This window comes from Centropristis striata, chromosome 5, assembly GCF_030273125.1.
Source record: "Centropristis striata isolate RG_2023a ecotype Rhode Island chromosome 5, C.striata_1.0, whole genome shotgun sequence".
Classification (NCBI taxonomy): Eukaryota; Metazoa; Chordata; class Actinopteri; order Perciformes; family Serranidae; genus Centropristis; species Centropristis striata.
This window is the reverse complement of record NC_081521.1, coordinates 17,669,624-17,681,964: the sequence shown is the minus strand read 5'-3', so window position 1 is coordinate 17,681,964 and position 12,341 is coordinate 17,669,624. Positions and strand designations below refer to the sequence as shown.

Here is a 12,341-nt window from a genome sequence, read left to right as displayed (position 1 = left end):
GTGATTAGCATCAGGAAGTAATTGGTCACAGATTAGCTTTTTGCTATTAAAGCAACTTTAATTGTTAGCTAATTTTAGCTAATGATACCAAACGGCATAATGCAGCAGTGTGTTTGGACCTGACGGCCTGGACAGGTTGATAGTATATAGTTGGGCTCGTGCACACGCATACGGAGAGATCATGTAGGGACAGGACTGATACAGACAGGTAGGTAGGGACGTTTCTCTGTTTTGAAGTGGAAAAGTGGGGAGGGCAGATTGGTAAATTCAGTTGGTGTCATTGTGTGAATGCGCAAGTATGTCTTGGAGGAGGGCGGAGAGATGGCGTCGGAGTTTAGACTGACTGACCGGTGACAAACACTCTGCTGAGGCAACAACTACACAACACAAAATAACTTTATATTATGAATTATGTAAAGATACTTTCAGTAGCTGGAAATGTGACGTTAGCGCAGCACATGAGACTCTGGTGGGACAGATTAGAGACTGGCAGGCCGCCAGACTGTAGGAAATTCATGGGAAACCCTGGATTGTATGAAAGAGAGGAAAAAAAACTGAACCAGCAAACATGAATGGAAACACTGCTGTTAAAATACTATATTTTTTAAAAAAAATCAGCCTTGCAAATGTTTTATGAGGAAGGAAAAGCACTTGACCTCATGTGGTGAGTTATCAGTGACTGTAACTACAACTTTTCTCTCACACACACAAACTGAACACAATTCATCGTGCCACTATGCAGGTAATATCTTAAGTATATGGACAGGAGTGTCCCCTCTGAAATATATCTGGATGTTAACCAGGAGAGTAGATGCATTAGTTGGACAAACACAGTAACAAAGCAATGACTCTGTGTCTCAGGGTTCAGTTTGACATGTGAAACTGTTTTTGGGCAACACTAGACTAGAGGTCTTCATTCTGACTTGATCTAAAGTAGTCCTAGTCTTTGCCTCTCATGTATCAGCACATGGATTTAGTAAGAATATGTAAAAATGCAGTTTGGAGAAATTATAGAACTTAGTGGATAAAACAAGATGCAAGTAATCCTTCCAAAAGCTGCACACACTATAATTCAGAAAGTGTTTTTAATGTCTTCCAGAGAAAGAGTTGCTGTCAAAAATATGTACATTGACGTCCCCCAGCAAAAACACAGATAATGTAATAATATATCAAACAAATATTCCCATTCATATTATATTATCAATGTATTCTATTCGATTATCTATTTATTTATTAGATATTTCTCATTTCATGTTTGTTAAGAATAAACAAAGACATTGAATTTTCCCATCTAAAAATACTCTTTACATGCTATAATACAATTTGTTCTGTAGATGGTTAATTAGAGGTCTTCTTTCTAGCTTGGGGTCAAATTGTCCCAGTTTGTTTCTCATTGATCAGCAGGGCTGGGCTATTTATTTTCCCAAGAGACACTGGAAGATTGCAGAGAGCAACAGAGTGCCGAATATAGCAGTAAAAATATATTTAGTAAGTAACCAAATGTCAAATTGATCAAAATGTTCATCCTTTAGATTATTTAACATACTTAACATTTAACATTATCCCATATAGTATATAACTCTCTTCAGATCTTGTGGATGAAGTGTTTTCTACTATTTCTTCTATTTCTATCCATTTCTATTGAAGCATATATATCACACACAGACTCATGTCGCCTTGCATCGCTGCAGGCAAATGTTCAGGACTTCACTTCTGTCTATATTCTGTGAGTAGCGCTTGGAAAAGTAAACTGCTCCCTTGAACAAACCTCTCAGGGGTGTTTGATTAAGATGACTCTGGTTAATTTCCTGAACATGATGGGTAAAAACACGGAGAGATGATCATCATGATTAAATAGGCCTGCAGCAGTCTTTCACTCATCAGCATAACATCAATTTCCAGCACAAATGCTTAGCAATGATGTGCTGTGGATGGGGGCAGCAGTAAAAAAAACATTTTTTTTATCCTTAACCACTTATCATAATTAGGGTCGTAGGGAGGAAGCCAGAGGAACTCATGCTGACACAAGGAGAACATGCAAACTCCACACAGAAGAGCCCCAAGCTGATTTCTAACCCTTGACACCCTTACTGTGAGGTTAAAGTGCTAACCACTACACCACTGTGTGGCCCAAAAACACCTGCTAAAGCCCCAAGGCTCTGGAACAATCTGCTGAGTCAGTGACTCATGCTTAAACATACTTTTATCTGTGAGCATTTCCTGATTTAACCTGAGTTAATATTTTAACTGTCTTTATTTCCTTTAAATTTAGTTCCCCCCCCCCCACTGTACTGTTTTTTTATCGGTTTTCTTTTAATGTAATGATTTTATTACAGCAAGTTCAGTTTGAGAGTCTCCTCTGGCGAGATGACATCTGACTGGCACCAGCTGGAAGTTGGCATAATCACTGGGTGCACAATCTCAGTGACCCTATTTGCGCTGGCAATGAACATGCTGGTCAAGGCAGCTGAACCAGAATGTAGAGGTCCCCTCAGCAAGTCTGGAGTAAGGCAACCTCCCATCAGAGCCTTCATGGATGACCTAACGGTGACAACAACAGCTGTACCAGGAGCCAGGTGGATCCTCCAGGGGTTGGAGCGCATCATGGCGTGGGCTCGCATGAGCTTCAAACCGGCAAAGTCCCGGTCTTTGGTTCTGAAGAAGGGGAAAGTGACAGATAGATTCCGCTTCAGCCTGGGACTACATCAGATCCCATCAGTCACTGAGAGGCCAGTGAAGAGCCTCGGAAAGGTCTTCACCTGCAGTCTGAAGGATGCAGATTCCATCAAGGCAACCAGTGCTGACCTGGAGGGCTGGTTAAGGACAGTGGACAAGTCTGGGCTCCCTGGAAGATTCAAGGCCTGGGTCTACCAGCATGGGATCCTCCCAAGAATCCTCTGGCCTCTCCTCATCTACGAGGTCCCAATGACAGTGGTGGAAGGTTTTGAACAGAAGGTGAGCAGTTATCTGCGAAGATGGCTGGGATTGCCACGCAGCCTAAGCAGCATTGGGCTATATGGGAACACCAACAAGCTCAGGCTCCCCTTCAGTTCAGTCAGAGAAGAGTTCATTGTGGCACGGGCACGGGAACATCTGCAGTACTCTGGATCCAGAGATGCCAAAGTGTCCGGGGCAGGGATTATTGTGAGGACAGGGAGAAAGTGGAGGGCAGTCGATGCGGTCCAGCAAGCAGAGTCGCGACTGAAGCACAAGGCCATCCTGGGAACAGTGGCACAAGGCACTGGGGAGCCAACCAGCAACCAGATTCGACCGAGCCAGCGGAAGAGAGAGGCAGAGGTTGGTGCAGGAGGAGGTGCGAGCTTCAGTCGAGGAGGAGCGAACCAGCAGAGCAGTGGCCATGCGGCAGCAGGGCGCCTGGATGAAGTGGGAGCAGGCGATGGAGCGGAGTGTCACCTGGAAGGACATCTGGCAGTGGAATCCCCAGAGGATCAAATTCTTGGTCCAGGGGGTTTACGATGTCCTCCCAAGCCCATCCAACCTGTGCATATGGGGCAAAATAGAAACACCTGCATGCCCCCTGTGTTCCAAAACAGGGACACTGGAACACATCCTGAGCAGCTGCTCCAAGGCGCTGGGGGAGGGCCGGTATCGTTGGAGGCACGACCAGGTCCTCAAAACCATCGCTGAAGCAATCAGCAAGGGGATCAAGGGAAGCCGATACACCCAAGCCACAGCCAAGGCCATCCGCTTTGTCAGCGAAGGACAAAGGCCCGAAAAAACACCACAGAACGGCTCTACGGGTTTGCTCTCCACGGCCCGAGACTGGGTGATGACAGTAGACCTGCAGAAGCAGCTGAAAATTCCATCACACATCACCCAGTCCAGATTGAGACCAGACATCATCTTGACCTCAGAGGCCACCAAGCAACTCTTATTGCTGGAGCTGACGGTTCCCTGGGAGGAGAGGATGGAGGAGGCCCAGGAAAGAAAGAGGGAGAAGTACCAGGAGCTGGTGGAGGATTGCCGGAGGAACGGGTGGAAGACCAGGTGTATGCCAGTGGAGGTGGGCTGCCGGGGGTTTGCCAGCCACTCCCTGAGCAAAGCCTACGGCACACTAGGCATAACGGGTGTCAACCGTAGAAGGGCCATAGGCAACAATGTGGAGGCAGCAGAAAAAGCCTCCAGATGGCTCTGGTTAAAAAGGGGAGAGCAGTGGTTGTAGTGGGTGTAGCATGCCACTTGGACACAGGCCGAGATTTGATCACCTCGGTCGGGTCGCCTTGAGGAGGGTGTCTGTTGCAAGACCCGAAACACCCAGTGAGTCTAGGATCCAACACTGATGATGTGTCCAAGGCTGTGCATCAGTAGATGTATTGTTAACTTTTTGTTTATTTGCTGTGTGTGAAGCACTTTGTAACTTTGCTTTTGATTCAGAACACCCCATGCTTAGGAGCACTGGGCAGCACATTTCTGCATCCAGGGTGCCTTGCTCAAGGGCACTTCAGTCCTTGACATGTCAGTCCTAGGATCCGAACCAGCAGGGGATTCAAGCCCGACTCTATAACCTTTTGGCCACGGCCTCCAAGGGAAGAAAAGACTATTCTTTACCCTCACAACTATCTTATGGGTTCACACACACACACACACACACACACACACACACACACACACACACACACTTTTTTTTCTCCTTTGCAGGCCTACACTGTAAATGATCTTAGTTTAGACTTTGTAAACTTCCATACTCTTTGCTTTATTTTGTTTGTTTAGAATAAATACCTTTTTGGAATATACAAATTCCTTCAACCACTACCAAATATGAATATGGTAATTTGATTATAAATATTAAGTTAATTATTAATCAGTGTTCCAAATTGATAGTTTAGTAACTTTATGTGACCGATTCAGGTGAATTGTCTCTTTTCTCTGTTTTACAGAGTGGTGCCCCATCTCGAGGTGACATAGAGTAAATCAAGTCATATAAATTATTATAATTAATAATTATTATAATTATTAATAATTCTGATAGCCAAACTTACCACACTTTTGAACCGTGAGACCCATACAGGTGTTGCTCAGGTTCATCCTCACATATTTGATATCCTTATGGGAGGGATAGCATTTATGATAAAGCCTTTATTACATTTTTGATGCTCCGGCGTGAGGCATCCTAAAGCTGTAAGAGATAAATCCCTACTTTAATATTTCCCCGTGCAATTTATCATTCATCTATAAAAGAGGCATTCTAAAATCCCTACATATAAGATTGAATGAATACTTAGGATATGTCGGTATAGTGTTGCTCAGTTTGCAGTTAGATCAAACTGAACAAATCGGTCTTCTTTGTTGCCATTTTATAAAATAGATTTTTCAGTAATGTGAGCAGCTCAGTGAGGCTGTGCACAGTGATGCTTTGTGTTTCTGCCTTTAGCTACAGTAAAGACAGGAAAGAACACTGAACCAGCAAAAATGAATGGAAACAGTGCTGTTAAAATACTATATTTAAAAAAAGTCAGCCTTGCAAATGTTTTATGAGGAAGGAAAAGCACTTGACCTCATGTGGTGAGTTATCAGTGACTGTAACTACAACTTTTGATTGTGCAAGAAAAGCCTCACAGAGCTTCCTTAATATTTATCTTGACTTCCTTGAACACTTACAAGGAACAAGGATGTGACCCCGATTAACTGTGACTGTACAGGTTGATGCAGCTGAGCTGGTTCATATCAACCCATACATATCGTCTCTCACTCTCTCTCTCACACACACACACACACACACACACACACACACACACACACACGCCTATCTTTCTGACTTGATCTAAAGTAGTCCTAGTCTTTGCCTCTCATGTATCAGCACATGGATTTAGTAAGAATATGTAAAAATGCAGTTTGGAGAAATTATAGAACTTAGTGGATAAAACAAGATGCAAGTAATCCTACCAAAAGCTGCACACACTATAATTCAGAAGGTCACAGTGTTAAATGTTTTTAATGCCTTCCAGAGAAAGAATTACTGTCAGAAATATCTACATTGACGACAAACACAGATAGAATATGAATGAGAATATTTGTTGGATATATTATTACACTATTAAATATCAAATCATGATCTACTATAGAAAGGTAATGAAAGAAAATTAATCAAGGCTAAGGTATCATATTGACTTGTTGTAATTTACAGGATTATAAATTATCAGACAAAAATCCAGGTAACGTTTATTATTTTTGAGATATTTTCCATTTCATGTTTGTTTAAAATAAACAAACACATTGAATTTTCCCATCTAAAAATACTAAATGCTATTTGTTCTGTAGATGGTGACACATTAATTACAGGTCTTCTTTCTAGCTTGGGGTCAAATTGTCCCAGTTTGTGTTTCTCATTGATCAGCACTGGAGCAGGGCTGGGCTATTCATTTTCCCAAAAGATACTGGAAGGTTGCAGAGAGCAATATTCATTTCATCACTTTTTAAAATGCAGTAAACTATGTGGTTTTGAGCTGGTAAGAATACATGTTATGATAAGACTATGTTAATGTGAAGTAAGTCAAATATAGCAGTAAAAATATAGTTAAAATGCCCTTCAGGCTGTATCCTCTGTCTTTTACGCCTTTTCCATCCCAGCTTCCAGCCAAAGCCACGAGATGAGGTAATAACAAAAGTATTAACAATTTAAGTGAGACAACATAACACAACACAAGTGCTCAGTATCTAATCGCCAGAAATAGAGAAATCTCCAAAATGTCTAGAACAAGTTGCCCCAAAACTATTTGAAACCAAATAATACAGCAGATTTTACTATGCTGTTCTTCAGGGTCTTTATGAAACCTTTGACCATTTTTATTGTCAAATTTTGCACCAAACCAGTGCAACAAATGGTATCAACCCCAAAGACTTTTTCCTTTCACAGGCCACAGTGATCTCAGTTTTAAAGCTACCTGTAAGATAGTATCATATGAAATGAGTGCAGTCAATTGGTCCCAACCATGCCACGTTCTGTTGTTAGAAAGGGGGAGGAGTTTTTGAAATGTAAAATGTGAAGGCAAATCACAGCATGGCTTCTTGTGTTCTTTGTGTCTTTATGTGCTATTTTACCCTTTTACACTTCAATCATTAAATTTATATTACAGACTGTTACAGATGAATGACAACAACAACTTGACACACAGTGCTGAGCTGCTAATCTGTCAGCTTTCAGATGATGGACACCACTTCTCTGTTGCATCTACTGTCCACTTGCGACGTTGAGCTTTGATAAAGAGGCGAGACTGATTGCTGAACATGCTTTATCTGTTTATTGAATTAACTGTATGCATCACTGATGTCAATACATCTTCAAGCACTGATGTCATCGAGGCTTGACATCCTGGTAGAAGTGACATCATGTCTTAGGATGTGACATCATGTCTTAGGATGTGACATCCTGCTCAGGCATGCCACAAACAAAACCTCTCTTCAAATTGCAAGGTACATCGTTGGTTGCACCTAGATTTTAAAAGGAAAGGAACAAGCAAACAATTAGCACAGCAGAGGATAAGAATGGTATTTATCGGTTGATGTCACACTGATTTTCTTGATTGATTTATTGGTGGATAAAATGTCAGAATTTATCAGTTTCATAAAGTCCAATTTGACAAATTAAACTACAAGCAACAAACTCTGAAACTCTATAGAGGCCTCTGCTGCTCTCAATCAATGTATAACTTAAAAATAGAAAATAAAAAATGAATTTTCCCTTTGTGGGACCAATAACAGAATCTTAAAGGAACGTAGCGATTTATCGGTCTGGCATTAATAACAAAACATCATATAGTCATTGCAAGGTCATATTTCAGATTATATCAGGCGATCCTTTGTTCATCCAAATGTCAAATTGATCAAAATGTTCATCCTTAAGGTTATTTAACATATTTAACACTTAACATTATCCCACATAGTATATAACTTATATCAGGCGATCATTTGTAAACATAACTTATCCTAAATTAAAATGAATAAAAAATAAATATTGAGAATTTATTTCTATATCGCTTCTAAAGAAGAATTGCATGCAGAAGGGAAACAGATAATAAAATAAATACCGTTGTAGTTCAACTCCATGCAGTGTTCCTTGGCGCCGGCATTGTCAGGTTGGTTAGCGCCCCAGCCTGTGAAGGCAAACACGGAGCCATCACTCCAAAGCCACACTCCCTCCTGGAAGAGAGTTTTAGGGGTGAATTAAATTCAATCCAATTATAGAACTCATATTTTACTCCCAGTGGCATCTCCTTCTCCATCTTACTCCTTCATTTCAATTTCACATCTTTACTGTATTGTATTAAAGAACAGCAAAACTCTTTTATGAAACAATAATCCACAAACGGTGATTGAACAGTATGCTCATTTGGTCAGACACTCATTAATGCCACTGCCATACTAAAAACTCACGTTTGTTGTGTCATGTGCTCCAACCCAAACTCGCTCATCCTTGTTAGTAGCTGTTTTCACTATCTGTCTGATGAAATTGTAGATGGCTTCATTACGGAAAGATGCCAGATTCGCACCTTGGTCGAGGCAGGTAGTCTAACAAGAGGGACAAAGTGAAAAGAACACAGAAGTGAGAGTTGGTTTGACGTGTGCCTCATGAATATTGGTTGGAAGTTACAGTAGAGTACCTCTGCTTCAGTCCAGGTCTTTGGGGAGTTGGTGAACAGGTAACATTTGTCTTCAAACTTCGTCCAACCAGAAGGGCATCCCTTACAGGGCTCACAGTCATCTACAACAGATTGTAGATGGTTACAAAAAAATAATACAATAATGTATTAATCTGGCTGGCGGAGCAGTGTGTTACCCCCCACTGCTCCTAAGCATGGTGTGTTCACTGGTGTGTAAAAAGGATGGGATAAATGCAGAGGCTGAATTTTCCCCATTGTGGGACTAATAAGGAATCTTAAATCTTAAACCACAGGCAACCAGCTGAAAGTCACCAGTTAACACAGACTCAGCCCCACTCAAAATCGTTATAATCATCTAGACTGTTGTACGCTTTCATTTGGCTTGCAGAGACACATAAGTAACTTTAGGAGGTCTGAAAGACCCTGAATGAACAGGAGTGATGAAAGCAAATAAAACCTGTTTCAGTGTATTATTGTTTTAGTTTTATAAACATATCATTTAACTGAATATGAAAGTCTGTGGATTTTATAAATTAACAGCCACAAAGCTGTGTTTGTCTGCTCCATATAGCAGCGATCTTAGAAAAACCCAATCTATTTAAAAATAAAAATAAAAACCTTGAACCCACAAAGTGCCAGCGACTAAATAATGAGCATCCACCTCCCGACTCTGAGAAGAACTGACCTTGACACTGTGCCTGTGAACATAAAGAAAACATTATTAGCACCGACATGATTTTCTATCTTTGGTGTGTATTATTAACCACCTTACTCACTACTGTATATTGCTCTGATAGTTATTGTGGAGGCAAAATATGAAAATGATGAAAATGTAAAGAACATGATGCTGGTCTCCAAGACTAGGGCTTAAAGTTTCAGAGTTATAACAACAAATCATTTCTAAAATAAATGTTTAGTGTGAATGTTACTTACATTTGCTGCGATCCACAGTCCACAGAGGACCACAATGAAATAAAGGCTTGATGCCATCTGAGTAAACACACAGTGCATGAATAAATGCAAAATGTGAATTTAAATTAGAGTTGAAATTACAATTTCAATAATTATTATTACAGCAATGTCGTTTTGGAAGATAAGATAAACATTTTAAAGGGTTGCATGTCTTACAGAAACAAAGCATTGTTAAGCACTTGTCATGAAAATTAGATTTTCAGTTTAAGTGAATACAAAAATATCTTTTCTGAAGCTATGAAGAAAAACAGCTGATGCTCTGATGAATGAGAGCCTTACCTTGTTCTGATGATCAGGTGAGGTTGCACTTGCAGCAGAAGCAGGTAGCAGGGTGACTGTGAGAGGGAAACCCACAGTTTATATACCCTCTCTGGGTGTTTTGACGCAGACACCTGCAACGTGTCTTTCTTTGATCACAGTATACTGTTTAATTATGATTATTAATAATGACTGATCTATTTGCTCAGACCTGAGGAAAAAAGAATGCAAAATATGAACTCCCTGCCCTTTTAACCGTCAGCTACAGAATGTGCTATAGAAATCTGAAGAAGAGTTGTATTTCAGTTAAAGCTATTAAATGTGTTGCATTGTGCTTTTGTCCAAGCTGTTGTGGAGAAATTATTTTATAACTAAAAACCTCTTTTGCCCAAACTATGTCTGTTATTTTGATGTTTGTTATTCAACATTTTTTCACATTTTTGAGTAAATCAACCTGCTCTGTAGGATAAATTGCCATTTTGTGCCAACATTTCCCAGGGTATGAGACCCATTGATCAGAATCTAAAAGCTCAAATGAAAAGAGCACCAAAACCTTAAGGTTCCCATATTTCTCCAGGTGGAGTTCTACAAAAAGGAATGAATGCATCCTTTATACAATGCTGCACATTTGGTTTACTGGTTTACTGAGAGACCATCACTTCCCAACTCTCTTGTATAGTTATTTAACATATTTAACACTTAACATTATTATACAGTATATAACTCGGGTCTTGCAGACGAGGTGTTTTCTACTATTTAAATCCATTTCTATTGAAGCATATATATCACACACAGACTCATGCCGCCCTGTATCGCTGCAGGCAAATCTTCAAAAAAAAATAAAGTTCATATTTGCAGGTTTGACTGCTGCTAAGAAAACCATAATATACTCATGGCTAAATCGCTTTAGAGACATTGCTCTTTTAGAAAGGTCACTGGCTGTCATACACTAAGTGCGAGCATCTTCAGTGCAGGCCTGGGACACTCTTATTGGTTGTCTTTCTGACATAACATTACTTGCTCACATATAAGGTGTTACTGTGAATTGTACTGTCTTTATGTATCTGTATTGTCTACATTCCCCCTTTTTTCTTTTCTTTTTTTTCTCTCTTATTAAAATCTTTAATGGCAAGGCAATGGCGTTATGTTCATAATGTAATGTAATATTTAAAGTGTTCAATAAAAAGTTTGTCACAAAAAAAAAAGTTCAGCACTTCACTGCTGTCTGGATTCTGTGAGTAGCGGTGGGAAAAGTAAACTGCTCCCTTGAACAAACCTCTCAGGGGTGTTTGATTAAGATGACTCTGGTTAATTTCCTGAACATGATGGGTAAAAACACGGAGAGATGATCATCATGATTAAATAGGCCTGCAGCAGTCTTTCACTCATCAGCATAACATCAATTTCCTGCACGAACACTTGGCAATGATCTGCTGTGGACGGTGGCAGCAGCAAAAAAACATTATTTATCCTTAACCACTTATCAGGGAGGCACAGGGCTGACACATAGAGACAATCATTCATGCTCTCATTCACACCTACGGCAATTTAGAGCCCCTAATTAACATAACTGACACGGGGAGAACATGCAAACTCCACACAGAAGAGCCCCAAGCTGATTTCCAACCAGTGACACCCTTACTGTGAGGTTAAAGTGCTAACCACTACACCACTGTGTGGCCCAAAAACACCAATTTTATTTTGCAGAACATTGGATTTGCTGGCTTAATGATGCCTCACATAGTTAGCTTGTTTAGTGTTATTGCATGACTTTGGTGAATCCAAACTAAGCTTTGAAAACACCAAAGTCAGACAACAACACAAGCTAACTGAAATGTTCAAACTATAGCATACACTTAAACTGACATTGATGGTACTTTAAGAATATTTTCACCACTTCACTACTGCCGTCGCCGGACTGCCCATTACGATGAGGATAACAACACTCCTTTGACAAAACAGTAATTTAACGGTGGTCTACTGCTGCCACCATCGGTGAGTCAAACGATATTACTGTTTGATAAGTTTGGTGGCTTTGAGGAGGGCATATATGACAGCTTCACTTCCCCGAAATGCTGTACATTTTCATTCACGTAAATTCAAATCCACAAATGAACCAGATTACACATGTGGCAAGATCTCAACATGAGTTTGTATTGTTACAACAAAGTCTAATAATGCTGAAAAAGACAAACAGTCATCATGCTGTTTTGGCTACACGGTGGTGCTATAAATCTCTATGTGTCCTGTGATAGTCTGGAGACCTGTCCAGGGTGTACCCCACCTACCACCTCTTGGCCAGTGTTAGCTGGGATCTACTCTAGCCCCCTGTGCCCCAGGTTCAAATAAGCGGTTATGGATAATAAATGAAATGACAAATTAATGAATGAACATGCTATTTTGCTGAGAGCTTAATGAGCATTGTGCCAACCGTACCTAAAGACTTCAGCATCACTAGTCCAAAGATTACAGCTCCAATAGAGCTAATGCAAT

General features: G+C 40.4%; 1 protein-coding gene and 1 pseudogene across 1 annotated transcript; one reads left to right on the top strand and one right to left on the bottom strand.

Moving 5' to 3' along the window:
* Positions 1-288: 288 nt before the first annotated feature.
* LOC131971242 (uncharacterized) lies at positions 289-4,353 on the top strand (annotated as a pseudogene).
* Positions 4,354-7,333: 2,980 nt separating this feature from the next.
* On the bottom strand, positions 7,334-9,608 carry LOC131971241 (galactose-specific lectin nattectin-like). Its single transcript, XM_059332568.1, has 6 exons — positions 9,552-9,608; positions 9,304-9,316; positions 8,619-8,719; positions 8,392-8,526; positions 8,046-8,157; positions 7,334-7,449 (listed from the first exon to the last, which is right to left on the bottom strand). The coding sequence occupies exons 1-6, from the start codon at positions 9,606-9,608 to the stop codon at positions 7,373-7,375; spliced, it is 495 nt and encodes a 164-aa protein (XP_059188551.1). The 3' UTR covers positions 7,334-7,372.
* Between the last annotated feature and the right edge of the window lie 2,733 nt (positions 9,609-12,341).